Raw genomic sequence first — 25,152 nt, 5'->3', positions numbered from 1 at the left:
ATTGTCACTGCGTTGATTCCGATTATCAAAACCAACTCATCCACGACACAAAAACACTTTTGTTATTAGTGGTTGGACATTTTAAATGTGTAGAAGCTGAAATAACCCTGAAAATATTATTTTAAATGGCTTCTCTGTGCATCAATACTTTGATAACATACTGTATTAAGTACTTGCATGTTTTTTGTTTACTGCTTCAATTTGACACCGTTCATCTTCTGTCTGTAGATCTGCTCCCCGTCTTTGGAATTCACGACCACCCCAATTATTATAGATGTTACCATGGAGTTTCTATGTGCGGAATCCCACACAGAGTGCTCTCAGCTGGCTATCATATTAAAAATAAGTGTTGTTGCTTTATAAAAAAAAAAACATTTTCCTCACCTCTTCAACTGGAACACATTCAACTTGTGAAATCATTCACAGTTTCCATCTTCAACTTAAAATCGAACAGCAAAGCGGTGCACCAGTGACAAAGCTGACTAAAACCCATTCAGTTACTGAGCAGCGGAACCTGGTCTTTCTTACCTTTGCTCCCTCCTTGCCAGCAGCCCCTGGAAGACCCTGTTCCCCGGGTGGACCAGGGGGTCCAGGGTGACCTCTCTCACCAACAGGACCAGTCTCTCCAGTGGGTCCCTAAGATGATATCACAGGTTGGGATATTATTTGCAGTGTAACATCGAAGCAAAAAACCAAACCAAACCAAACCAAAAAACAAGAGCAACCACATTTCCCATTCAAGTTGTCTGTGAGGCTTCCTGAAAAGTGTCAAGACTGAAGAAACACCCTGGATAGGAGGCGAACCGTCTTGAATTATCTCCAACAGTCCAGTCACCCCTCCACGTGCAGAGATGTAACGACTAAATTTCTACTCTGATGAACTGAGACCTGCCTCTCTGGAAGTAGAGGCTATAATTTTGCTTAGATTATTCATAAAAATCAATTTTCTGTTGCTAAAATGATTTCAAAGAGATTCACAACTGATCATTCTCACTGTCTGAGCTAATTTTTTTGTTAACTTTGTTACATAATTAAGTATTATAATATAACACGATACATATATGATAGCATATAAACTACTGAAGTGTTTCTTTCTTTTTGTTCCCCAAACTATGAGCATTTGATGTAGGAACTGAAATTACTTTGCACATTTTAAGATCAACTTGATCGTACTAAGACACATCATTGTTGTTTAATGACGCATTTCTCTTACCTGGGGGCCGACGACACCTCCTGGGCCTGGAGGTCCCGTTTTTCCTTGGAAACCCTGTAAAGATCGGACGTTACCATGAAGTCTTAACACCATGGAAAAAAAGAGAAGCCAATGTAATCCCACTTCAACATATGTCAGGGATTTAGGTATCGTACGGAGCGTGTTCAAGATCTATAAAGAAGGGGAATTCAAACTTCAGTAAACTTATAATCTTTTTAAAGCAAACTCCTCCTCGCTTTGATCGCCATACAAGAACAGTGCACTATTTAATCGTCATATATCGGCAGGTATGAAGACTGATGATAACAAACCAGCCGATGAGGCGATGGCTGATTGTTTGTATGTTGTTTGCTTTACAAGCAAAGCTAACAAAACCAGAGCAGAAATAACTTTACGTGCTTGCGTCAATCACTGAATGCCTTCTTTCCTTTAGTGAGCTGATGATTACGATTCCAATACATTTCCTGCCCTAGCTGCCCTTCGTAATGTGGAATGTTTTACTCAGGGACGTGTGTCACTCAACGAAGATATTTTCATTTTAGTTTTTTAAACGAACACCCTGCTCCCAAATACTACACCCACGTATACAGGATTTGTCTTGCCGGTACCTCACACCACCTAACTACTAAGTAGAAAGATGTACTACGAAAGGATCCTTGAGTGACGCCACGTCAAGAAATAATACTCAACTAATCATTGAGGTTAGGAATGAATTAAAGAGAGAGAACTCTTTCAAGAGTATATTCCTGCGAGAGTAGACACGTGGGTTTTTTTTTTTCCTGATACTGTAAACAAGATTAAAACCACTACTGCTAAATGAATTAGAGCCTTAAGGAGAACCACTTGGGTTTTATGCTTGTTTTTTTAAATCACACACTACCCTACCCTCTGAAGCACAATGAGGATTTTAGAAATATGCCACAGGAAACTGCAAGAATTTTCTCTGTTAAATGTTGTCTGACGACGTGTGTGCCACTTACTGAGTGGATCGTCTGTAGCACTAAATTACCGTATTTTCCGCACTATAAGGCGCACCTTCAATGAATGGCCTATTTTAAACCTGTTTTAAATTTATAGGGCGCACCGCATTATAAGGCGCATAGAATAGAAACTACTGTAGTGGCTGGGGTTGCGTTATGCTTCCACTAGATGGAGCTGCGCTAAAGGGAATGTCAACAAAACAGTCAGATAAGTCAGTCAGTCGGTCAAACTTTATTCATAGAATACAAACCAACGTTCTGACAACTCCATTCACTCCTAAAACAAGTTAGTGCATTCACAATACAGTACCGTACGTACCGGTAGCTGTTGACTGATAGCCTTGAGTGTGAACTCTGCGTCGTGAGCGTGCCTCTTGAAAGGTGCCATTTTGGGGTCTTTATACACGCACAAGTGGTGTGGGACTGGAATTCCCCTTTACCGTTTTTACCGCTGTTACTTCAGCGACGCCCCCTGACTACGGTAGCCATAATTAACCAATATTGATCCATATATAAGGCGCATCCGATTATAAGGCGCACTGTCGGTTTTTCAGAAAATTAAAGGCTTTTAGGTGCGCCTTATAGTGCGGAAAATACGGTTAAGTATTTTCGCGCTACAGATGATTTAGTTTCACCAGAGGCTGTCCAACTAAAAAAAACGTAAAATTAAAATCAAAATTAAAACACCATTGAATATTGAACTTTATTGAATTTAATTGGGCGACAGAAGCGCAGCTTCAGTGAGGTGATATTGCTCACCATCCGCTGAATGCAGAGCACTCACGTGACGAGGCTAGCAAAGCCCACAGCCAGAGTTAAAAGATCGACGACAACTGGTGTCTGCAATGTTTGACGGGTATTTCTAATCTCATAAAAGGACAAACAGTTACTGAATGCAAACACAACACAAGTGACAAGATAACGAGAGAATTTAGGACCCCAGCACATCTTAACTCCGCTCTAAGTTTTCAACTGTTTTCTCTTCAATCCATGGAAATCCCACCGTCATCAAACTGGAATCATCCTCAAACTGACTGCAGTTCTGAATGCATCCCTCATTTGCAACTTATTGCCCGACAACTGAACAACACTTTTGAATCCAAGGTTGTAGAAAGCTGGCCCTGGCTGACGTATAACTCCAGACCTGTCGATCACCATATGTGGTGATATATAGTTGTGTATAATTCAACGGAAACCCTCAGGCCGTTACTCAGTAACAGACTAAAACTTTATTTGTTGCACCCGTAGGCACGTTTACTGCTACGATCGATTCTTACATCGGACGCTTGTTGAGCGTGCTCATCAGCACATTAAGCTACAGCCATTAACACCTTCATGAAGGAGGGGTTAAATAGATTTGATCAGGTCCAACTTTGTTTTACATTCATGCCACATCAATCTTTTGTCCAGTATGGACGACTGGATCTAACGCCTCAGTGCATTTCTCACAATACTCAATCCTTAATCTATAAAAAAAAGAAACCACGAGTGAATGCTCAGTTCTGTTGTAACTCTGTCTAATGTTTAATCCTGGCAGGGACTGGCCTGTTATTTTGAAGCAGGCAGTGAAGAAGACACCTTCATCCTTTCAGAGGTTGGATGGAAAATAGACAAAATGAAAAGGAGCAACTCCAATCAGAAACGGGTGCTCGGCGTCCATCTGTGTGAGCTAGAGGTCTGAGGCGTCAGCGTGTACTTAAATAGAATGCAGAGTTTTTATACATGTATGTACAAAGACATGAGACACGCAAATAGACCATTTTCTCCTCTTGTCATTGGCGTGGTACCTTGCATGCCCCCTCTGGCATCCTACTAGAACGGCGTTTCACTGAGTGTGACCATTGCATACAAGAGCAATCCAGATAAGAAGCAGAGGACAATTATTATTTTATTATAATTATTATTATTATTATCTGGGTCGTCAGTGCTAAGAAGGAAAAGAAAGAACTACAAAAGATCTTTTTGGAAAGGTAGAGCCGTATGGTAGTGAGGATACAGCCTGATCTAAAAAGTCCTTTTTCAGGAGTCTGGTAGCTCAAACAGGATATCACATCTTTGGTACTCACTGTCTCGCCACGTTGCCCAGGGTGTCCAGGCAGCCCGTCCTTTCCAGGTGGTCCCTGTTAGGATGAAATCAAGATACCGGTTCACTGGATAGCCCAGTTCCTTCATCATCATCATCATCATCATCATCATCATCATCATCATCATCATCATCATCAGTGTCATATCTGAAAGGAATGATACTCCAACCAAATGTACCTTTGTTGAACAAAGACTGAGAATGTGTGCAGGCATGATATGAGGTACCAACACAACATTCACGATTCAAGGTGTCAGATTAACTGAACGGTCTCACCGAGTGAGAGATGTGTTCTGGGCCGTTTGCCCATGATGCAGCCACACAGAGCACAGTAATGCTCTCTATATACTATACTATACTATACTATACTATACTATACTATACTATACTATACTATATAACACAACGCAATAACAAGCACACAGTAAATAGGTGCATCCACATCGTTGAAGTGCCCAAGAGTGCAAAAACATGGTGCTACCACGTGGTACAGCATATGTCCACGAAGTGTGAGTTTTTTCATGAATATGTGTACAAATACACAAGTACATATGAAAGTACGTGCTCACATGACACTCAGAGCATCTACCAATCTGTCTGTCCATCTATCTATCTATCTATCTATCTATCTATCTATCTATCTATCTATCTATCTATCTATCTAGCTATCTAGCTATCTATCTATCTATCTATCTATCTATTTGTCCATCTATCTATTTGTCTATCTATCCGTCTGTCTGTCTATAAATATATACAAATAACAGGTGAGACAATGGGCTCTGTTTCAGCAACAGTTCGACTAACGATCCTTGCACAGAACAAGGCACTCAAATTGAATCAACTCCTTTGCAAGCTTGGCTACATTTTTAGTTGAGACAGTAGTAAGAGATTGTTTGGACTGGACTCTAACTTCAAGAATGAGCTGAAACCACGCTGCCTTACTGTATGTGAAGCTAAATTATTGAGAGAGGAACATCAAGTATAATGGAAGAACAAATACTTACAGGTGGACCCTTTGGTCCAGGGAAGCCCACTGGCCCCTGAGGACCTTGAGGTCCCTGCAACAAAAATAAAGGCAAATTGACGGGAAAGACATGGAGCTCTTGGATGGCTTCAAAGCGTTACGCTTTAAGGAAAAGCAAAACAGAACAGTAAGTAGTACTGTAAGTATAATTTATATATATATATATATATATATATATATATATATATATATATATACATTTCAAAGCAACATAAATTATTCAACAATACAAATATGGCTGATATTTGACAGGATCTTTCTTAAGGAAATCAAAAAGATGCCCCACAAATTAAATCTAGATTTGGAACATCACCTTTTTTTAGTTGAGGATCAGTTCAAAATACTCCACAGGGGTGACTGACCGAAATGTTTGGTCATCCAGGTCATGGTGAATCTTAAGCGCAATGTCATAGGCAACTGGACTCTTTCCAGTTGTCTTAAAGCCATTTTTTTTTTAACTTTGCAACTTCCCACCATTTTGTTACACCTAAAGAAGTCTCTTGAATGAGAGAGAAGAAAACGAAAGAAATCCAGTTGCCTGCGACGCAGCGCTCAGGAGGAAACTGACCTTCTTAAGGATGCGACGACAAGGCAAATGCAAAACAGGAGCATAAAACCAAAACCTCAAAATAAAGCAACCGCTTCATGGGGTGAAAAAAAGTGGATGACACTAAACAACCAAAATACCACACACTGACTCTGCCTCAACCATCTATCCTTGTTTGGACCCCCGTGGTTTCAATGTGGTTCTGACTTACTCTTTCACCAGGTGGGCCTGGAGGACCATCGTTGCCTGCTGTGCCCTGCAAAACAACAACATAGCATCATTGTCACTTTCTCTTCCGGGTTTGTATCCCTCCTTCAGAAAAAGGAGACGCCTGAAACTAATCTCAGCTGGGGGGCAGCATCAGGCTAATCTCTGTCGTGTTTCAGTGATACGGTTAAAAAATAAATAAATTGAATTTTAAGTCTTATTTTGTATTTGAGAACATTTGCACTTCCTGGTAGATTAACTCTTTAGTAGCCGGAAATCAGCTATAGTGTTTTTCTTTTTTTTGGCTGAGTTATTTTGTATTATGAGTACGGGTTGGGGGTGTACCTTAGGACCTGGTTTTCCTGTTGGACCTCTTGCCCCTCGAGCTCCACGAGGACCCTAAAGAGGAGGAAAAAAAAGACTTCAATCAAGAGTCAAAAGGAAAAGTTTAGTTTATGCCAGAAAGCAGACCATTTAGACGTACAATCAACATTAAAATAACAAAAAGATAAATAACATTTTCTAATCAGGCCATCAATTGTGGAAATTATGGTATGGACACTGCGTACCGTAGGACCTCTTTGCCCCCTTGGACCAGGTTTGCCTGCAACACCCTGTTGGATGACCAAAGGCAGAAACACTTAACAAATATGCCAGCACAACAGAAAGCAATGGATGCCATCGCATTCAACAATGCCACGGAAAGAAATTCTTCAATTCTATAGACATTGAGACTACAATTAAACTGTAGTTGATTAAAACAAAAAAATGACTGAACGAATGTCTTAAAAAAGGTTTGCTTTGAACTCGAACCACAGGAATGTTTGGAATCCACGGGAGTTTCCCGCAAAATCCACAAGGCGGGTAAGTTACATTTAATGGTTTGTAAAAAGAGGGAAAAAAAAATCCAATATGTAACGTGACGTGAAGGTTTCAGGTAATATTGATCTAAAAGGAAGGCCTTTTTCAAATATAGCCGCCGAAGGTTCGGCAGGCTCGGCAGAATCTGTCAAGGATTTACTGGTCCAGCTTTAAGCGTAAAGAAAATGTTGAAGTTTCATCGTGTTTGGTGAAATGGGGGCAAGCAGCAGTTACAGGAGCACAAACATCGTATCTCTAAGACACTTTTTGTGTGTTCACTGGCGCAATAGATCCGTTTTAATGCCAGCAAATATGGTAAGTTATATTTTATTCACAGGTCGGCTGACGCCACAGAATACGATAAATATATATCTCTTCAAACGCTGCAAGCTGGACCGGCCAAAGTGTAACTTTATGGAAGAGTATCCAGTTTTTGAAAGGTCAGACTGCCTTGGAAAAACAGTTCGAAACAAGCATTCAATTGCTTTACTAGATAGAAAAAGGTACAATGTTTCCATATCTTTAAGAGAATACGGACACACATTCCTCTTGGTTTTGCCACTGTTGTTTTATTGTGCCAAGTCACAATACAGAGGCTTATATGATAACAATCCAACTTCCTTTGTGCTGAGATGTGACGCTATAATGATTTTCATACCATATACAAGTGCAAAGTGAGTGCAGTCCGCGCGCGCGCGCGCGTGTGTCTTACCCTGGCGCCCTTCTCGCCATTGGCTCCAGGGAATCCAGGGAAACCGCTTGAGCCCTGTAGGAGAGGGAGATATCACGGAGGGGAGTGTGAGAAACAATCTGTGTGTGTGTTTTTCTGTGTGTAAGCAGAGGTCAGAGGACCAGTTAGCATTTAGCATGCTTGGAGGACAACATCCACTTAGACAGGTGCATGATGATGAGCCCTCACTGTTGGATGTCACCTTCATTCAGTCTCACAAGGTTAACACCCAGTACGTAACATTCCATGTATTAAGCATGAACTATAAAGCTGAACACCTCCATATTGTTTTTTCTTAAAGAACTATCCATTCTCCAGGGGGTTGGGCACCACTGTTTAATCCATTATGGGCGGCACGGTGGCACAACGGTCAGCACCGTCGCCTCACAGCAAGAAGGTTCTAAGTTCTTTGTGTACGTCACTCAGACATCAGCGAGTGAGTCTCGCGCTTGGATGTGAATGTCGACGACCATGGATCATCCTCAACCGTATGGAGACGCTGTGACTCCAGACGTGTGGCGATGCGGTGAACGGGAGAAGCAGTTACTTGACGGTTTAAAAACAAACAATGGCGTTTCGAAATAATCTCACGTGACACTGCTGCGCGTTGGAAAAATGCAATTTCATGCCCTCAACCGCCTCCAGATTGAGGCTCTTCACAAAATAATTTGATTATCACAAAGCGATGAGGGACGCATCATCGTAATGAGGAGGGAAAACGGTTTTGTTCCCTGGATGTTGCATGAAACCTTGATCATCGATGGATCAGCTCAGTGTAAACTGTCAGTACCAGAATAATCCCCATGCTCGGGAGGAAATACCTCCCTACCAATGCCCCGATGTCAAACTTGACTGGATATCGAAAACAGTGAAACTCCTCAAAGATTACAAGTGGGAACCAGGGAACAAGAGGTATTTTATGGATACGTCTACATCGTCAAAAAGGCTGGGCCAAAAGTTGAGCTGTTGATTTGAACTGTGCCACAGAGTTTGCATAAACAACAACCTATTTGCCAGTAATGTAAAGCATTCCTCAGTTCAAGAGCTTTCCCTCGAAAGCTCCTCCGTTACGAAGTGCGTTCCTCCTCTGCAGCGCCATCCCTGATTCTTGCACCAGTTGAACGCTGAGTGGTTTTTACTCAACACAGTGGCCGAGAATAATACGTGAATTTTAATCACAGCTGAAATCGATTTACTTTAAATCCTCACACCCCCTAAAACAGACCCTGACATGGTTATGCTTTGATCCCCTCACAGCCTCTATCGGACTTTATGGTGGCGAGAGTAGCAGTGGCTGACCTTGGGTCCTTGTCTTCCTGGATATCCTGGCAATCCCGGGACGCCCAGTTTACCCTGTATGACATAAACAACACACTTGAGCCAGGCAGCACAACATCAACACAGTAAAAATGTTGTTTAAAAAAGTATCTGGGATGAAAATTTGACATTATTATTTCCTTCAATAGGTCCTAATACCTTTTCTCCAGCAGGACCAGCTGGACCTGGCTCTCCATTGGGGCCAGCCCGGCCCTTAGGACCCTCAGGACCATCCTCTCCACGAGGCCCAAGCATGCCGACCTCACCCTGTACCACAACCAGACATGAGAATATCAAAATGTTTTCTGGCCTGGATACGGATGAAGACCATTAGGTTATTCCAGTATAAATTCCTCACCCGGTCTCCTTTGATCCCCATGTCTCCCTTGAAACCTGGAAAACCATCCTCACCCTGAAACAAGACAATCAGAAGTTTTCCATTTGCCCTCAATTAACCTGAAGTTTTTAATTAAGTCATGCTGTGGTATTAGATGGATTTGTATTCTATCAAAAACTATCCATTCCACATTCATTATTTTCATCGCAAGTCAGAATGAATAATTGAACAACTAACAATTGAAAAAAAAAAGAATCGTTTATTTACTGTTTCATTCATTTATATTTTTATTTATTTATTTACTGTTTGTTTCCCATTAGGAGCCCATGGTGCCATCTCTCTGGGAACCTGATCAAGTCTCCAGACACGCGGTATTGATTAAGCATCTATGTTGAACTCTCGCTCTGATGTCAGCCCCTCCGTGGAGTGACATGGCGGATGCTGCTATCTGCTGACCGTACAGCGGAACAGCAGATGCAAGGCCCCAGACAGGACACCAAGCCCGACGGCTGTCTGGACGTCATTGCTCCTGACATCTATCCTGTTCCTTGTGTAACGTTAAAGTTTTTGCAAGCCCTGGTGATTGAAAGTTACAATACACCACAGCAGTCAGAACTGGCGTTGAGACTAAATTGAGGGTTTTAAAAAATAAAAAAATCCCACAATGTGTAGGAACAAATCCGGAAATCAAACATTTCCCAGGCCCAATAAAACCAGAGTTCGACGCTGTCTCTTCGTGGTCTGTCCAATGTTTTCCTAGTATTTGATGCATGATGTGGCACTGATCAACGGCGCTCGCATCACAAAGGCCCCACGCATGCACACGTACCAACAAACATGCACAGACCTGAGGTAAAGCACGTCCTTTATTCATAACAAATTCTTTCACCTCAAGAGTTTGGCATTTGGATCTCACGCCGTGAATTATTCAGTAAAATACTCATATTTGTCACTGTAGTCAGAACAGCATCCCATAGTCAGATAATACAATTTACAAAGCACAGCAGAATAACTGTAGTCTTTAAATAAATATTGTCATCACCCAGCTAAGAACCCATTATTATTACTATTATCATTATTATTATTATTATAAAAAATTACCAAAAAGCAACTACAATAAAGAGGAAGGTCTCCATGAGACTCCAGACTATGAATATTTGGAGAGGCGAACAGCAAATCTATACAAAAACCCCCTGCTGGTATAGTTTATTTTTTTGATTTAGTTTTTAAAGAGCATCAATTATTTTCCGTCAAACATTGATTACAGTGACTTATATACTGTATATATAATGCTACAATGTTGGGCATTATTAAAGATGGCCAATATTTCTGATAATGAGGTCAGTGCTTGTAAGTAAACCCCGTCCGCGTGATGTTTACTGTTTCTACTCTTGCACTGAGCTGACATGAGCTCATCAGAGACGCCCTTAGAAGGTCCAGTTTCCCCTGAGATGTGCATCCACCAACAGGAAGTGCAATTTTGCCCAGGTGCTTTAAACAGGTAGGAGCTACAGTTTGGGGCCGTACAAGACACCAGTATAAGGTAAAGAAGAAAGAGCTGGGAATCAATAACGCAACTCAAGTTGAGTCCCAGACTTTTTTTTTTTTGGAGACGTAGACCTGCAAATGGTTCGTACCTTTTCTCCCTTTGAACCCTTCAGGCCACGGACACCGTCGGCACCCTGTCGGACAGGAAGCGGTTACTGAATTGCATCACACACTACGACTTCATCCAGTCCAACTGAATCTAAGGGAGAACCTTTTCATGAGAATAATGACTGGTTATTGAATTCCTGGTCAAACTCAAATTGTACCTTGACACCACGGGGGCCAGGATAACCAATAGGACCCTGTGGACCCAGTGGACCCTGGAGAGAAAAAAAAAACACTGCATGGGGACTTGTAAAATTATACGTAACATCTAAACAGTGAAATTAACAATTGAATGTCTTGCCTTTATGAACTATAATTTAGCAGACAACAAATTACATAAATTGTTTCAAATAAATAGATAACACTGTGATAACTGACTGAAGTAGAGGAAACACTCGTACAATTGACTGTAATATTCAAAATCATCACGGTCCCCTAAGCTCAAGAGACATTTGGGACATATTTCTTGACAAAATTATGAAAAACATACCATATTAGAAAACTGACTGAAGTTCTGTCTTTTGATATTGTAAAGGGTTTCTTTAAATCACAACTGGATGACACAACGTGCACATTTTTCCTTCTATAATTTAAAGTAGCTTTCATGATCTATTCGTATTTTTTTGGAACACATATCAAATGAATTATTATCCCTCACAACTTGTGCTTTACCCATTACATACAATTCATTCTTCAAAGCACCTACTTGGGCTCCTTTTTCTCCAGGTGGACCCTCCTTACCAGGATGACCCTATAAAACAATACATCGACAATGTAGTTGGTTTTAAACTGAACGCTCAACACGGCGAATGGTGAAAATAAAGTCATGTAGTCATGCAGGCAGCGGCAACCCGTTCTGACGGTGCAGCATCTTTGCAAACCGCGCGATAGAACTTGTGACCGTGGGTGAGCGTTTGCCCTGTCGTGACTTTTCTTCCACACAAAAGCAGTGCGTGTTAATAAGTGACAGAGAAGTACAAACATCTGACAAGTCCCTACGTGTCTCTGTCAATATCGGAGAGAAAACGGCGAGTGATGTTGATACATGACGGCGAAGGAAAACAAGCGTTTGGGTTTTTTTTGTTTGTTTTTTTTTCCAGCAGAACTTTGAGGCTGATTAACAGCTGCTCGTACGGGGAACACGGAACAATGGGCTGGGTTCATAGGGCCGGATAAATGGTTCCGTCAACCGCTCGAGAACACACGGAAACCACTAGCTGCAAACTCCATACGCAGTATGTCGACGTTTTAGTTGAAAACAAGTCTCACAGGGCTAGGACACATTGATGGGTAGCTCTACCCCTCACCACAATGGCTACTGCTGCAGCGTCAAATACTTTAAGTCTATAAAGCAGGGCACCCTGTGGACAACATTCAGCACGCTGAGGGGTGTACCTCCTGACCTGAGCGTCATGACGAGGAATTGTGCAAATGGCTTGATCAGGGCGTCACATGTCATCAGGTCTGACTTAAAAATGTTGTACACAAGATAAGACAGAAAAAGTCTTACCAGCTGTCTGAGAGATTTGTGGTACCGATTTGTCTGTTTGTGAATTTAATGTTGATATACTATACTGTACGTGCATATACAGGTAATGTGAGAACGCACAGGAGGCCCATCAGCTCCAGGTAATCCAGGTAGCCCAGACCTGCCCTGAGGTCCCTGTAGAAGAACAAGAGAAAGACAAAAAAGGTTATGAGTCAGGGGTCTTAGTAAAGTATTGCAACTGCAATATAAACAAGTATTTACAACACTTGACCACTAAACAAACAACTTAACAAAGGGGAAATTTAAAAAAAGAGGTAATAAACCCAGTTTTGTAAATGCCGGTGTCTCAAAAATGCGACCAACTGAGTAGGTAGTTCAATGAAGGCCCTATTCTAGCGATCCATGGCGCCAGATGTTGGTGGGTTGGTGAGCAGGTGGGAGCAGCCTGAGACCGGATCTTTATCAACTGAGATGATCTGGTATTTGAGCACGTTAAACGTTTCCGTCTCGAGTCTGGAGCACCCATGCTGTTGTCATGAGGGCTAAAATCAGATCCCAAATCGACCCACTTATCCTCCGGTGTGTGGCCAGCATAAGCTGATCCCTGAATGCTTACCTTGGTCGACCTCACTAATCCTTTATTCTAACCATGACATTTTTTAACCATGAATGAAACATCAGTGCGCGAATGGGAAAAATTTAATGAGTCACATTCAGAGTTAAGCGAGAGGAAACAAGCCGCTGAGGTAAAGAACGACAGGAACCAGTGAGCTGAACATACTGAGTATCTCGGTAAAGAAATCACAGCATCATCAGCCTATAGGTGGCAGCAACCCTCCAACAGGTAAAAGGTAGGTAACTGATTTACATGCTAAAAGTACATGCTATCCCTAACTTATCCCCTTCCCTGGACAGTGAGCAATGCCGACCCCGAAAGAAATTCCTTATTTTTGTTTAACTTGGCCAATAAACGTGATTCTAAATAGTAATGGGCACCAAACCATTGTGGGGGTGTCTTTATACAGCAAAACTTTGTACAGACTTTTTCTCACTTCCCTTGATGTACGAGACCAACCAGTGACAGGATTAGGAAATTAGAATTTGAGCCAGAAAGGAGATTTATCTTATAGTTATTGTTCATTTTGAATTCTTTTCAGAACCACACATCATGATAACAACAAAAAAAATCCTTCATACTTTTTCACCAGGTGGTCCAATGGGGCCTTGAGGACCAGGAAGCCCCTGAGAGGTGAAGCCATATGGAAATGAGAAAGAAGAACAAATAACAAAATGATGAGCGTGACAATACTATTGCAACACACACACACACACACACACACACACACACAACACACACACACACACACACACACACACACACACACACACACACACACACACACACACACACAGGAGTTGCTGTAAATAGTTGAGCCGGAAAAAGAATGTTAAGCTCAGCTGTGTGTGTGTGTGTGTGTGTGTGTGTGTGTGTGTGTGTGTGTGTGTCTGTGTGTGTCTGTGTGTGTGTGCATGTGTGTGTAACAAGAGGTCAGAAGACCAGTTAGCATTTAGCATGCTTGGGGGACTACATCTAATTAAACATTTGAGCTTTTTACTGTGCTAATATGTGTGTGTGTGTGTGTGTGTGTGTGTGTGTGTGTGTGTGTGTTTGTGAGAGAAAGCGAGTGTGGAAAGAGAATGTGTGTTTCAAGGTAATTTGAGGCACTGAAGCTTGCTCCAACAGGTGTGGCAGTTTTGCAGGAATTCCACCAGAATGAATAAGATGCTTTCAACTGAATCAACCCCGAAACAACCACCCTCCCCGTATAAACACCCGAAAAATATTTGGGAAAGTCTCCAGTACGCAGTACATGTCTGCAGAAAGACGAGAAAAAGAATAACAAAAAGAAAAGAGGAAAAAATATCTAAAAGTTTAAATGAAAATGATCCTTTATTTTGACATTTTAAATGATTACGATTTAGACGATGACAGGAGCGTGTTCAAGATCAGTCGGCTCCAGTCACACACAGAGGTGCGTGTTTCAAAAAGACTTGCTGCCTGTTTCAGTCATGAGAGGTGAGACATATATGAGTGATTGATTATTTCACCTGAGTTCCAGGGACTCCCTGCTGACCAGGTGGGCCAGGCTCTCCTTGTGGTCCCTGGGAAAAAAAAAGAAAAAAAAAAAAGGTAGAAGAACATCAAAACAAACACCAGAACCAGAGTAAACCTCAGCAGTGTAGTTCAACCGAGCCAGTCAGCCGTCTCCATAGCAACAGGATAAATAACTAAAGTAAATAAGAAGGGAATCTGCTTTTTGGTTGTTTGTCTGACAATACCGTTAAAGGATACCTTTTAATTATAAAGGGTTAGCGTCAATGACGTATTAAACCTTCATATTTAGGAGCACAGACTTAATATTAAATGAACAAATGCAAACTTACAAATTAAAGACTGTATACTTTTGCAATGCAGTTTTGACTCAAGGTAATGAATTTGAGTACATGCTTTGCACATAGAACTGCTTTAATTTAAAAGCTTTGGCATAAATTCTTTTAAACTATTTGTTAAGTAAAGACCCACTTGATTTCACACATGTCCTATAGTTGTTTGTGGTTTATGTGGGCTGCTGACAGTGAACACATTCGCGCATCCCTCTCTTGCACGATTGATTTGGCATCCTTCAATTTCCAGGTAAATCGTAAGTTTTGATACGAAAGTTCTAGTTCTTTAACACAAGAATACCAAAACGTAATATTCATGTTTTGTTTTTTTCCCTGACTGCACCGTAGCTGAGGTGAAAATGGGCAAACGTGATGACAAAAAATTCCCACACTACATTAAAAAAAGCAGCTGTTGAAAGTCTTTAGCAGCTCAGCCTCTTGTAGTTATTCAGAATGTCAGTTGACCTCAATTATCTTGTAAAACCTCTATCGCATGAGACGAAAGGTAGCAGGGAATTTGATCGCTGTAAGAGGCTGCTCTCTCTCTTTTTCGGCTCCTTCGAGGCATAGAAATTACCTTTGCCCTCACAGCTGTGAATCCTAGAGGAATTTTAACAGCTTAACCTGGACAGTGCAGAGGTGCAAAAACAGTGAAGCGCAGCGCGGTCGGTCTCTATCGCACAATGTCAGCATAAGGAGAGGATAAAGGACCTTACGTTTCCACATTGCATGTTACTAGGAAGTTGTGTTCATACCATGTTTCCTTTTGGACCTGGAGGCCCGTCAACCCCGGCGACACCCTGTGAAGGACAAGTCAGAATAGATGAATGGACACCATTATCAACGGGAGGAAGTGAGATCAGAGACGGGACGGTAGAGCTGACGGTACATACGGGTGATCCAGGTGGACCTGGAGGACCACGGGGTCCCAGCAAACCTCTAGGACCCTGCGATGAATGAGAAGAAATCACGTTGTTTTCTATGCTCAGTACACAGATTTTATCGAAGGAAATGTGTCCTGTGGTGGACACCTCTGTCTGAGATCAGACACCAGAGACCAGTTGAAAAACAAAAAGGATTTTGCTGGATTCCAGTATGTTTGGGGTATTTTGATTAAGAGCAGCAGACTTACACTTTCACCAGCTAATCCTCTGGGCCCGATCTCTCCGTCCTCGCCCTAAAGGGAAGGAATACATAGGTCTGAGTGCATCTATTGAACTGAAATTCATTGGAAAGTCTTTCATGAATTCTAGTTTTCACTCACAGTCATGAAAAAAATACTGGCTTCCAACACCAATGTCTTATAGGTCTCATATCCGTGCCGTGACTAGCCTGAATAAGTCTTCTTCTAAATCTAAAATGATGCAAACATGGCTGAATGCAGTAATAGCCTGAGGGGGGGGTAGATTCATAGGGAGGAAAGGTTAAACACTCCCCTGTATCCTCCCTTGTTCATGGCCTCCTAGCAGCCACTGCCTGAGGGCTGGCCTGGTGGGCCGCAGCTGAGATAATTAAATATGTCTGGGGTTCGCCTCGGCCAAGTGCAACTTTCAGCTGTAAAGGATGTTTGGTTCAGTTATGAAAGGAAGTACTTACTCTCTGTCCATCCTCTCCAGGAGCACCTGTGGGTCCCATTGGCCCCAGCTCCCCCTAACAGAGAATGGGAGGAGAATTAGAGGAAGAGGAGACAGAGGCAGATGGGTTCATGCATCATTTTAATGAAGCCATCAGGTCTCGGTGTTTCAGTCTAGGCACAAAAATAAAACCCTTTAGCTATAGACTTACAACATGTAAAACTTTTGGCGGTTATTTGTGTGAAATTCCAAAATTGATAATGTCTTATACTCGATTGAGTACACGACACCGCAGGCCTTTAGATTTTACACTGAAATGCTTCCGTAGAAGCTAAATACAAGTCATCACATCCAAAACATTTCAAATTGCTTCAAGATGCCCAAACTTTGAGCAGGTCAAGTGATGAAAAAGGTTCGTGACTGTTATGTCTTAATGTTAACTTTGTGATTCATCACTGCTTTGTTCACAAGATTGAAAACTTCTAGAGGAGTAAAAAGCTCTTCATAGCCAGGTTCTTCATATTATACGTTGTCATTTCTAACAACAAAGGACTTACAACCTGCTGTTTGAGAGGATGACGACTGAAATGTTTCATCAAATAATTCAAAACTAAACAGCTGTTAACTAACTCACCCTGTGTCCTTTTTCACCTGGTAGTCCAGGAAGTCCATCAAAACCTCTGTCGCCCTGTAGCGACACATAGCAGTCAATGTCGTCAGACCACAAAGCATCAACAAACAATTGTGGGCTGTAGTATGCAAGTTGCGATAACGTACAAGAAAAGATCAAGCAAAACAATAAGAATAACTTTTCTGACATGAAGTAGCATGAACATTGAAAGATGCATGATGGTATTTGGTACCTTGGAGCCTGTCTCTCCGGGCATTCCACGGGCGCCATCAGCTCCGGGACGGCCCTTGGTACGGCAGCATTGAGAGCATGAACAAACATAAACTGCACATTAGTCAAGTCAAGTTGAGTCAGTTTTATTTGTTCAGCGCCAAATCACAACAAAAGTTCTCTCATGACTCTTTACTAGTAGAGCAGGTCCAGTAACTCACTCCTTCAATGAATCTACACCCAACAATTCTCCATCAGCAGCACATCCTGCTACAGTGGTGATGAAAACCTTCCTTTAACAGGCAGGAACGTCAAGCAGATCCAGGATCAGTAGGGACGGCCTTCTGCTTTGACCGGTTGGGGGGAAAGAGAGCAGGAGGGCGGGGCAAATTTACAATTTGCTAAAAATGGCATCAAGTTCAAATCACTTAGGATATGACTGAGTTGCCAAATGATCACATTTAAATGCAACTGTTGTGCTTCGTGGGTCTCCATAAGGGGGCAGTAGACAATGTTAGGGATCCATAGAGCCAGCAGTAGAGGAAGAATAATGCACAAAGATAATCCCTTGGTTCCAAAAAATCAGTGATGCATTTATGAAACAAACATGGAACCAGTGGCAGCTGGGAACCATCCATGAACCATGTCTCCAGGTCTCAGGTGGATATAAGTAGTATAAACACATATTTTTAATGTACTAAATGTAAGTTCATGTTTCTGGCTCCTGTCAGATTTTCTGTTGCGGTGACAATTATTCAGGACTTAAAGACACAAGTGAAACAAAGTCTCCAGGAGATGCAAGGAAGTCTTGTTCTGTGTATCTCACATACGCCAATTTTAATAGCAATAGTTCATTTTAAGAGTTGACTCATAAATCAAGCTTGTGTTACTAATTTGCCGATGACTGGTTTATGTTTATTAGTAACCAATTAGGTCAATAGGTTTGGCCCTGTAGAGCAACTGCACCGTGAACTAATTGCGCCCCACATCCAGAGTTAGTTTTTCCCATTTGGGCATTTTCAGACGGATTAAGTGGCCGGCCATTGATCCGAGGATTGGAAGCAGCGTAGGCCTTTAAGCACATATCAAGCAATTGTTTGTTGAACTGGAAGTAAGCCTCTCAGCGTTTGAGCAGTGACCACAAGTACAAACAACTGCACAAGAGTGCACACACAACAACAAACACAGAGGCATGTGAGCACACACACACACACACACACACACACACACACACACACACACACACGCACGCACACACACTGAACAGTGAGAGCAGACTGGGTCATTGAGTTCATTCACCCTTTTGCCAGGTTTTCCCGATTGTCCTGGAGGCCCTTGGATGCCACGGGGACCCTGCACAGACACATGAGGACCATTCGGTGACCAGCAGTACTACCAGCCTATGATGAGGCTTTCAGGAGCTGGGAAAGGAACATTTTATGGACATTGCTTTGTCACCTGTGGACCGGGGTCTCCGCTTTCACCTTTCAGTCCAGTAGCACCAGGCAAACCCTAAAGAGTGAGAATGCAAATCAAACACGTATACATTTTGTTCCATCTGTGGCGAAAGCAGATCCCTGCAGGTTCAAAACATAGTGTATAAGAAACAGTAGATGGCAGTGTTTAGCTTCGAACTGTTTTTTTCTGCGCTTGCCTAAAGGAAAAAATAAAATCCACTCATTCATTCTGTTTACATCAAATACATCAACGCCAAGGGAACTGTGGGAGTAGACGAAAACACCAGGGCCTTCCAAACTAGTCTGCTTGACTTATAGTTTTGTGCAACTGGGAAAAAAACAATGCTCTTCATCCAAATGCTACAGGTCCTTTTATGAGAATATCAGCCATCAACAATCAACCTGTGTGTACGTTATCCTGACAGCACAAAATAGAAAGTCTGAAATTAAAATAAATGTAGGCTATTTATCACAACTGGGCGCTTTTTGCGATAAAATTAAGTCCAAAAATACAAGGTTAAATTGTTTGTCAGACATTTGAGACATACATTGTCATGTGTCTGCAGACGTATGGAGATTCAAAGATGGTGGTTTGGCAAGTTCACAATTCACTCATCAAAAAAACCCACCTAAACTTCCTGAAATGCTTTTAAATGCAGTAAATCAAAAGGAAAAGATTAAGGCGCTTTATAGTTAAAGCACTTAAAAAGCTACGTAATCCTCATCCCATACACTGGTTTTGTTCACTTCCCATTGTTATTTTAAATGACCGCGTTCGATCTTTAGCCTGTGGAGGGCAGTTGTAACAGAATGTAACAGGTTAACAGTGGATCGTGTATCAACAAGCCCAACACGGAAGAGGGGATGGACGAACAACAGAATGAAATTTTCTTGGCGGCTGACAGCACCTCGATTGCAACAGAGGGGCAGCGTGGCCGCCGAGTGCTGATGCAACAATTATTCAGAACAAAAAACTCCTTCCAATTCGAATTTACCGCAATTTACATCGACAAAACTACACATCGGTGACACTTTTCTGAGAAAAGATAGAACCGGCAGTAAAGTGCAGAGACATTTACTGATAGTGACCGTAAATGTGTTTTTAATCACTGGAAAACATCCGTAATACTAAATTGACTACAATTAAACATGGTTCCTTTTGAAAATAGATTTTTCATTCATCTGACTTCCAAAGTGAGGGAGTCATTCACAGTGCTATATTCTGTTTCGGGGGGGGGGGGGGGGGCATTTGATCATTTCAAACAGACAGGAATGTGATACTTAATTTCTTTCAAGTGAAATACTGGGGAAAGAATAAAAGACTCACCACAGGTCCTGATCTTCCTGTAAGACCCATTGGCCCTGGGGGTCCCCTCATAGCCAGCTGGAGGACAGACACAGAGAAGGTCCCACCCCACTTAGTAAAGAAATCAACTATAACCACGTTAGAGGACAGAAATCCGTGAACTGGGTTTACATTGAATGTGTTTGTACATTTTCACACGTGTTTGTTTCGATGTTGGAGTGCAATTTGAGAGAATTTCCACGCCGTGACCATTGTTTGGTGCAGTCACGCGTTTTTAAACATCACCCTGTTCCTGTTTAGATAACGATTAATCAAATGTTGCATTCGTCAAATGTCTTACTAATTCTGGCATCCATTTCACAGTTTCATCCAAACTCATGAAAATATAAAATACTTATTTCATTTGACTCTGCATCTTAAGCTAAACATTTAATCTCTTTTGTCCTCTCTTCTTTCTGAGGCTGTGTATAATGTGGGCTATCATACATAAACTAACAGGGCTCCTAATTCTCAAGACCAAGAGCCCGACTCCCCTCCCATATCCACACAAAGACATTTTTCACACCTGTTGGTGTAGCACACCCGCATGCCCAGAGCCTCTAAATTATTTTTAACAGGCTCTCCTGTCTGTCCATCTGTTCAAAGCAGCCTTTTCACGTTGTTGCTCTTCAGCCTGCTCGGCATGTCTCCTTTTAGTCCTGCAAGGCCAACAAAACGCAGTCCCCCCCCCCCCCCCCCTACACACCTCCTCACCAAAATACTATCTTCTTCATCCTTCCCCTCCTTTCCCTTACAGCATGCAGGGAGCAGAGCGGGGGTGGCAGGTTGTCAGGAGTCTTTAGCTTTCTGGGGTTTAATGTCATGTTCTACTTACTCTGGCCTGGGAGAGAATGGCCTGGGCTTGGGCTTCTTGAGCCGATACTACTGGACCTTTCTCGCCATCCCCACCAAAGCGGAACTATTTCAGACACACAGAGGCATTTGAATGTTTAGTACACATAAAATGACTCAGAGTTGGAAATTGTACAATGAAAAAAAGAAAAGAAAAAAAGGATGATATCATTCTGCTACTTACTGGCAGCATGAGCATAGTACCAGGGGGCCCTGGCACACCATCAGCACCAGGTAGACCAGGACGGCCAGGAGGACCCTGCATTACACCAAATTAATACAAAAAAAAAAACAAAACTAACAGAATCACTGAAGAGAAACAGAAAAATGTAAAAGGGGCAGAAAAATCAAGGATATTTTAATTTGATCTAGTTGCTCCTTTGTATTCATTGTATGAGGCCATGCAGGAAGCTTGAACGCTGTTATTGCTCTAATAATTGTTAAACTGCTTTGGCTCTGTCACTTCACTCCACATGATATAAGGAGGAAGCTGTCTCAAGCTCTCAAAATCTCACTGTGTACACTTCTCCTCTAGACAATAAAGGTCTTCTCTTCTCTTCGCTTCTATTTGGGCTCGTTGAGGCTTTAAGTTCTAACAGTGACATGTTGGGATTAGATGAACCAACCAGCACTTAATTCATTGATTAATTAGTGATCATGTCGACAATGTTGATCACAACACCAATAATCTTTTGAAGAGAAGCTAATCACGCAAACGCTTTCACATCTATACATGCCACACGTGAGCAGAACCCCCCCCCCCCCGAGCAGTGAAAGCTGGCGGTCTGCTTGGTAGTTTGATTCACACATGCTCCCAATCCTCCAGAACACAATAGATTGATCCTGTCCATCTGAAAGCAAACCTCCTGTTAACAGTGCAAGGAAAATATCCCTTTCCATGAATGTAGGTGACATTCATTAAATATGGATACTTCATTGAAGTGGCAAAACCTGCACAAGTTCCTTTCCTCGCAACCTTTTCCTTCGACTATTATAACCGACTTATTCAGACATACTTGCATGTCATAATTTTGTGGCTCTTATGTGGAATTGTTATTGCACAGAGCTACAGGATTGGTCAGCAACCACGAGGTATGAAATATTATGTCACTTTGAAGATGAAAGTCTGATTTAATGACCAATTCAGTGCCACAAAAATCGTTCGAAATAGACGTAAAGTTCGCCTTACCAATTAGGTGATAACTACAAAAACAAACACCAACATCCTACTACGCTTCTACCCTACCGGCAATGGTGGTGCTGCACATGGGAATTTAATGGTTCATATAATGATCCCAAAAGAGATCAAGAAATTCTTAAAGTGGGGTTTAAGACCTCTCAAAGATTCCGAAAGTTCCAAAGTATAAATGGAATTTCAATTTGGTTCACTAACTATCTCCCTTTTGCTGTATAAGAACTTGACCCAAATTGAGTTTCTCTTTAGGGGGTCAAAGAAATCCCTGTACAAATCCTTCAAACAGCCTCATGCATTGTGGAGGCATGAACTCACGACTGTATCGTATTTTGACAGGATGCACATTTTTAAGTAAATCAACTTACTCTGTCACCAGGATCGCCGGCAGTGCCCGGGGGTCCCAGTAGGCCTGAGGGACCTGGAAGACCCTAAAATACAAAGCTAAGTTAGCAGGTCTGATAAACAAGGGTGTCGAAAACACAGTCGGGAACAAATCCTTGACTTTTGTCAGACGGTTTCCTCTTTTTCAGTAACATACTCACAGATGGGCCAGGAGGTCCCGGTGGTCCTTCAATCAGCATGCCCTTGAAAAAACAAACACTGTTTCACACCACGCTGGCAGCAGAACTACAGAAACATTCACAACCAGAGACTTGAGGGAAAATTCAGCAACGAGACCTTCAGCTATTACTTTAATGAGCGAGAATGACGAGCGTTACTTCTTGGGTCTGCTCAGATTAACGGGGAAATCAATTAAACATGATTTTAGTTCATTCAAAATATTCTATGCAACAAAAATAAAAAGTACGAAAATGTGCCGAAATTTAACATTAATTGGGAAGAAGTATCATTGGAACAAAGACAACAACATGTAACCGTGGTCGCATCACTTCAGACACAAGCACGTGTTTAAAGTCTTACAGGTTCAATCACAGCTGGCTCGCCCTTTTCTCCTTTCTGGCCGAGGGCTCCTGCAGCACCAGCAACCTGCAGTTACATAGCCAGCACAGAGGTGACACTCTTAACACTTCAGTTACAGTCAACAACTGAATGATAGCAATGATGATCAATGACGAGCAGGTGAGTTAAACATTTGGGACTGCTCAGCCATATTTTGATCAATCAATCAATATTTTAGGCTATACGGAGTTGCAGCTACTATTGGTATGTCAGAGGCAGAGTGAGTAAATCAAGGATAATACAAAAATGAAACAACGAAACTGGCAAAATGTTAGGGAAAACGAGCAGGAATGGACTTCTACATGGAGTGCTTGAAAAGGAGCATTGCTGTCAATGCATGGCCATTGTGCAGCGAGGCTCATGGTGACCACATGAAACAGTAATGAACACAAACAGGTTTTGTTGTCATGCAAACCTCCAAAAAAAAAAAAGAGAGAGAAAGAGAAAATAAGATAAAATGCCCTTTAAACTGCATTCCATTTCTTCTGGGTGCACAACTGAAAATGTAACCTCATCTAAATAAATACGTGATGACGGCCGGGATTTCATCGCTAGCAAAACAGTCTAGCAGCAAGTGTCATTGCAGTGGTGGAGAAAGTGGGGGTAGGATGGGATGAGTGCACGTCTGCGAATGCGCAAGAGGCGCCATTGTGTCAAAGGGTATTAATTCATACAATAATACCCACTGGTAAAATGAAATTGTGTTTGTAAAACCTATGTCTGACAAGCGTTGATTGGCATGGGAGGAGAACGGAATCCTTACTATTGTCATGGTCAAGAGACTTTGTATGCTGTGTATTTACTGCGTGGGAGGCCTCAGATTTGACTGCTGAGGAACGGGCAGGCTGGCTGGTATCGTATGTTTGGTTGTGTTTGCAGACAGCTGTTATATGACAACAGAAAAGAATGCCACGTCTGAGGCACGTTGTTAAGAACGTTAGAATCAGCTCCATTATGAATATTCACTTGCGCCCTGTCAAAAAAATAAAAAAAAACCCAAAAAAACAGAGATGCGTGTATTGTCCCAATCAAAGCTCAAAGTCTAAAAATGAAATCACCCATGACAGACGATAGGAAGACAGAGAGGAATTCATTGACTCAACACTCAACAACTAATTTTCCATGCCGAGCAACTGGAAAGATGTGCACTGGAAGAAAGAATGAGTCCATAATGTGAGGGTTCATGCACACACCCCTCAGTCACCAGGTCAGGGTGTGGTACTTACGGTGCTCTCAGAAACGTCGGTTTCAGCGGCAACCCCGGGCCCCACTTCCTCATCATAGGCCGCCGTGGGTTTAGATGGGGCTGTGCCATACTCATATTCGCCATAATCATACAACCTGCTGTCAACCGCGCCCAAGTCATACTCCTTTAGGTCATATTCCTTAAAGTCATATGCTTCTGTGTCAACATTGGTGGGCTCCGGAGCAAGGGGAGTGGCCTCAGTGGCATATCCACCGACAACATCCTCCTCCACAGCCTTTGGTTGTTACACAAGCCAAGAGGAAGGAAGAAGTAATAAGTAACCAAAGAAATGAGCAAGTTAGTTGAGCATTTGAGACAAATCGTCTGCTTTTAGATGTTATTAAAGCAGATTGCAAATAAATTGTCAATTATGTACAGAAAAAGTTTGCAAAATTGCAGTGGTCACACTTCATGTATTCCACAAATACAGCAATTCACAATTATGGCAAAGTTATATGGGACGAAAGAAACAAATATCAAATGGTTGCTCTCTTGGCGTGATTGTGTCATTATGGTTGAATATAAAATGTAATGGTCCAAACTGTAAAAAGAATGGATAGCAGAATTTTACAGGTTTTACTTAAAAGGAATACATCAAGTGTTACCATTACTGCTTAATAAAATCATTGTCACCTCAAACAATCAAGAGTTTGTTAACAATACACGTTGGAACAGACTTGATCTTATCTCAGCCTTCTTTAGTTCCCTATCATGGACGTGACACACATGATTTACTGATAAAGGAGCAAAGAATGGCTGAAATGAATGTCTGAAAAGGCAACGGTCACATTTTGCA

The 25,152-nt window shown here is 41.9% G+C and overlaps 1 protein-coding gene across 3 annotated transcripts in view; it reads right to left on the bottom strand.

Annotated features, from left to right (window-relative positions):
- col11a1a (collagen, type XI, alpha 1a) overlaps positions 1-25,152 on the bottom strand; it is a 74,982-nt gene that overhangs the window by 25,969 nt on the left and 23,861 nt on the right. For 2 of the 3 annotated variants that reach the window (XM_086190974.1, XM_086190975.1), the window contains 31 exons: positions 23,072-23,137; positions 22,693-22,734; positions 22,516-22,578; positions 21,140-21,214; positions 20,939-21,022; positions 20,086-20,142; positions 18,760-18,813; positions 18,601-18,654; positions 17,324-17,377; positions 17,095-17,148; positions 16,483-16,536; positions 16,019-16,063; positions 15,780-15,833; positions 15,642-15,686; positions 14,551-14,604; positions 13,639-13,683; positions 12,562-12,615; positions 11,659-11,703; positions 11,114-11,167; positions 10,937-10,981; positions 9,321-9,374; positions 9,122-9,229; positions 8,945-8,998; positions 7,628-7,681; positions 6,624-6,668; positions 6,400-6,453; positions 6,059-6,103; positions 5,281-5,334; positions 4,260-4,313; positions 1,214-1,267; positions 529-636 (listed from right to left, as the gene is read on the bottom strand). In XM_086190974.1, the coding sequence (XP_086047100.1) occupies positions 529-636; positions 1,214-1,267; positions 4,260-4,313; positions 5,281-5,334; positions 6,059-6,103; positions 6,400-6,453; positions 6,624-6,668; positions 7,628-7,681; positions 8,945-8,998; positions 9,122-9,229; positions 9,321-9,374; positions 10,937-10,981; positions 11,114-11,167; positions 11,659-11,703; positions 12,562-12,615; positions 13,639-13,683; positions 14,551-14,604; positions 15,642-15,686; positions 15,780-15,833; positions 16,019-16,063; positions 16,483-16,536; positions 17,095-17,148; positions 17,324-17,377; positions 18,601-18,654; positions 18,760-18,813; positions 20,086-20,142; positions 20,939-21,022; positions 21,140-21,214; positions 22,516-22,578; positions 22,693-22,734; positions 23,072-23,137 (1,782 nt within the window). Of the gene's footprint in view, positions 1-528; positions 637-1,213; positions 1,268-4,259; positions 4,314-5,280; positions 5,335-6,058; positions 6,104-6,399; positions 6,454-6,623; positions 6,669-7,627; positions 7,682-8,944; positions 8,999-9,121; positions 9,230-9,320; positions 9,375-10,936; positions 10,982-11,113; positions 11,168-11,658; positions 11,704-12,561; positions 12,616-13,638; positions 13,684-14,550; positions 14,605-15,641; positions 15,687-15,779; positions 15,834-16,018; positions 16,064-16,482; positions 16,537-17,094; positions 17,149-17,323; positions 17,378-18,600; positions 18,655-18,759; positions 18,814-20,085; positions 20,143-20,938; positions 21,023-21,139; positions 21,215-22,515; positions 22,579-22,692; positions 22,735-23,071; positions 23,138-24,336; positions 24,592-25,152 lie in introns of all 3 variants that reach the window. The other variant, XM_086190973.1, reaches the window with a different exon arrangement.

This window comes from Aulostomus chinensis, chromosome 21, assembly GCF_037954235.1.
Source record: "Aulostomus chinensis isolate RoL2024-O1b breed Wild chromosome 21, RoL_Achi_v1.0, whole genome shotgun sequence".
Taxonomy (NCBI): Eukaryota; Metazoa; Chordata; class Actinopteri; order Syngnathiformes; family Aulostomidae; genus Aulostomus; species Aulostomus chinensis.
Note: the sequence above shows the minus strand (reverse complement) of the source record. Positions and strands in the feature narration are given on the sequence as shown.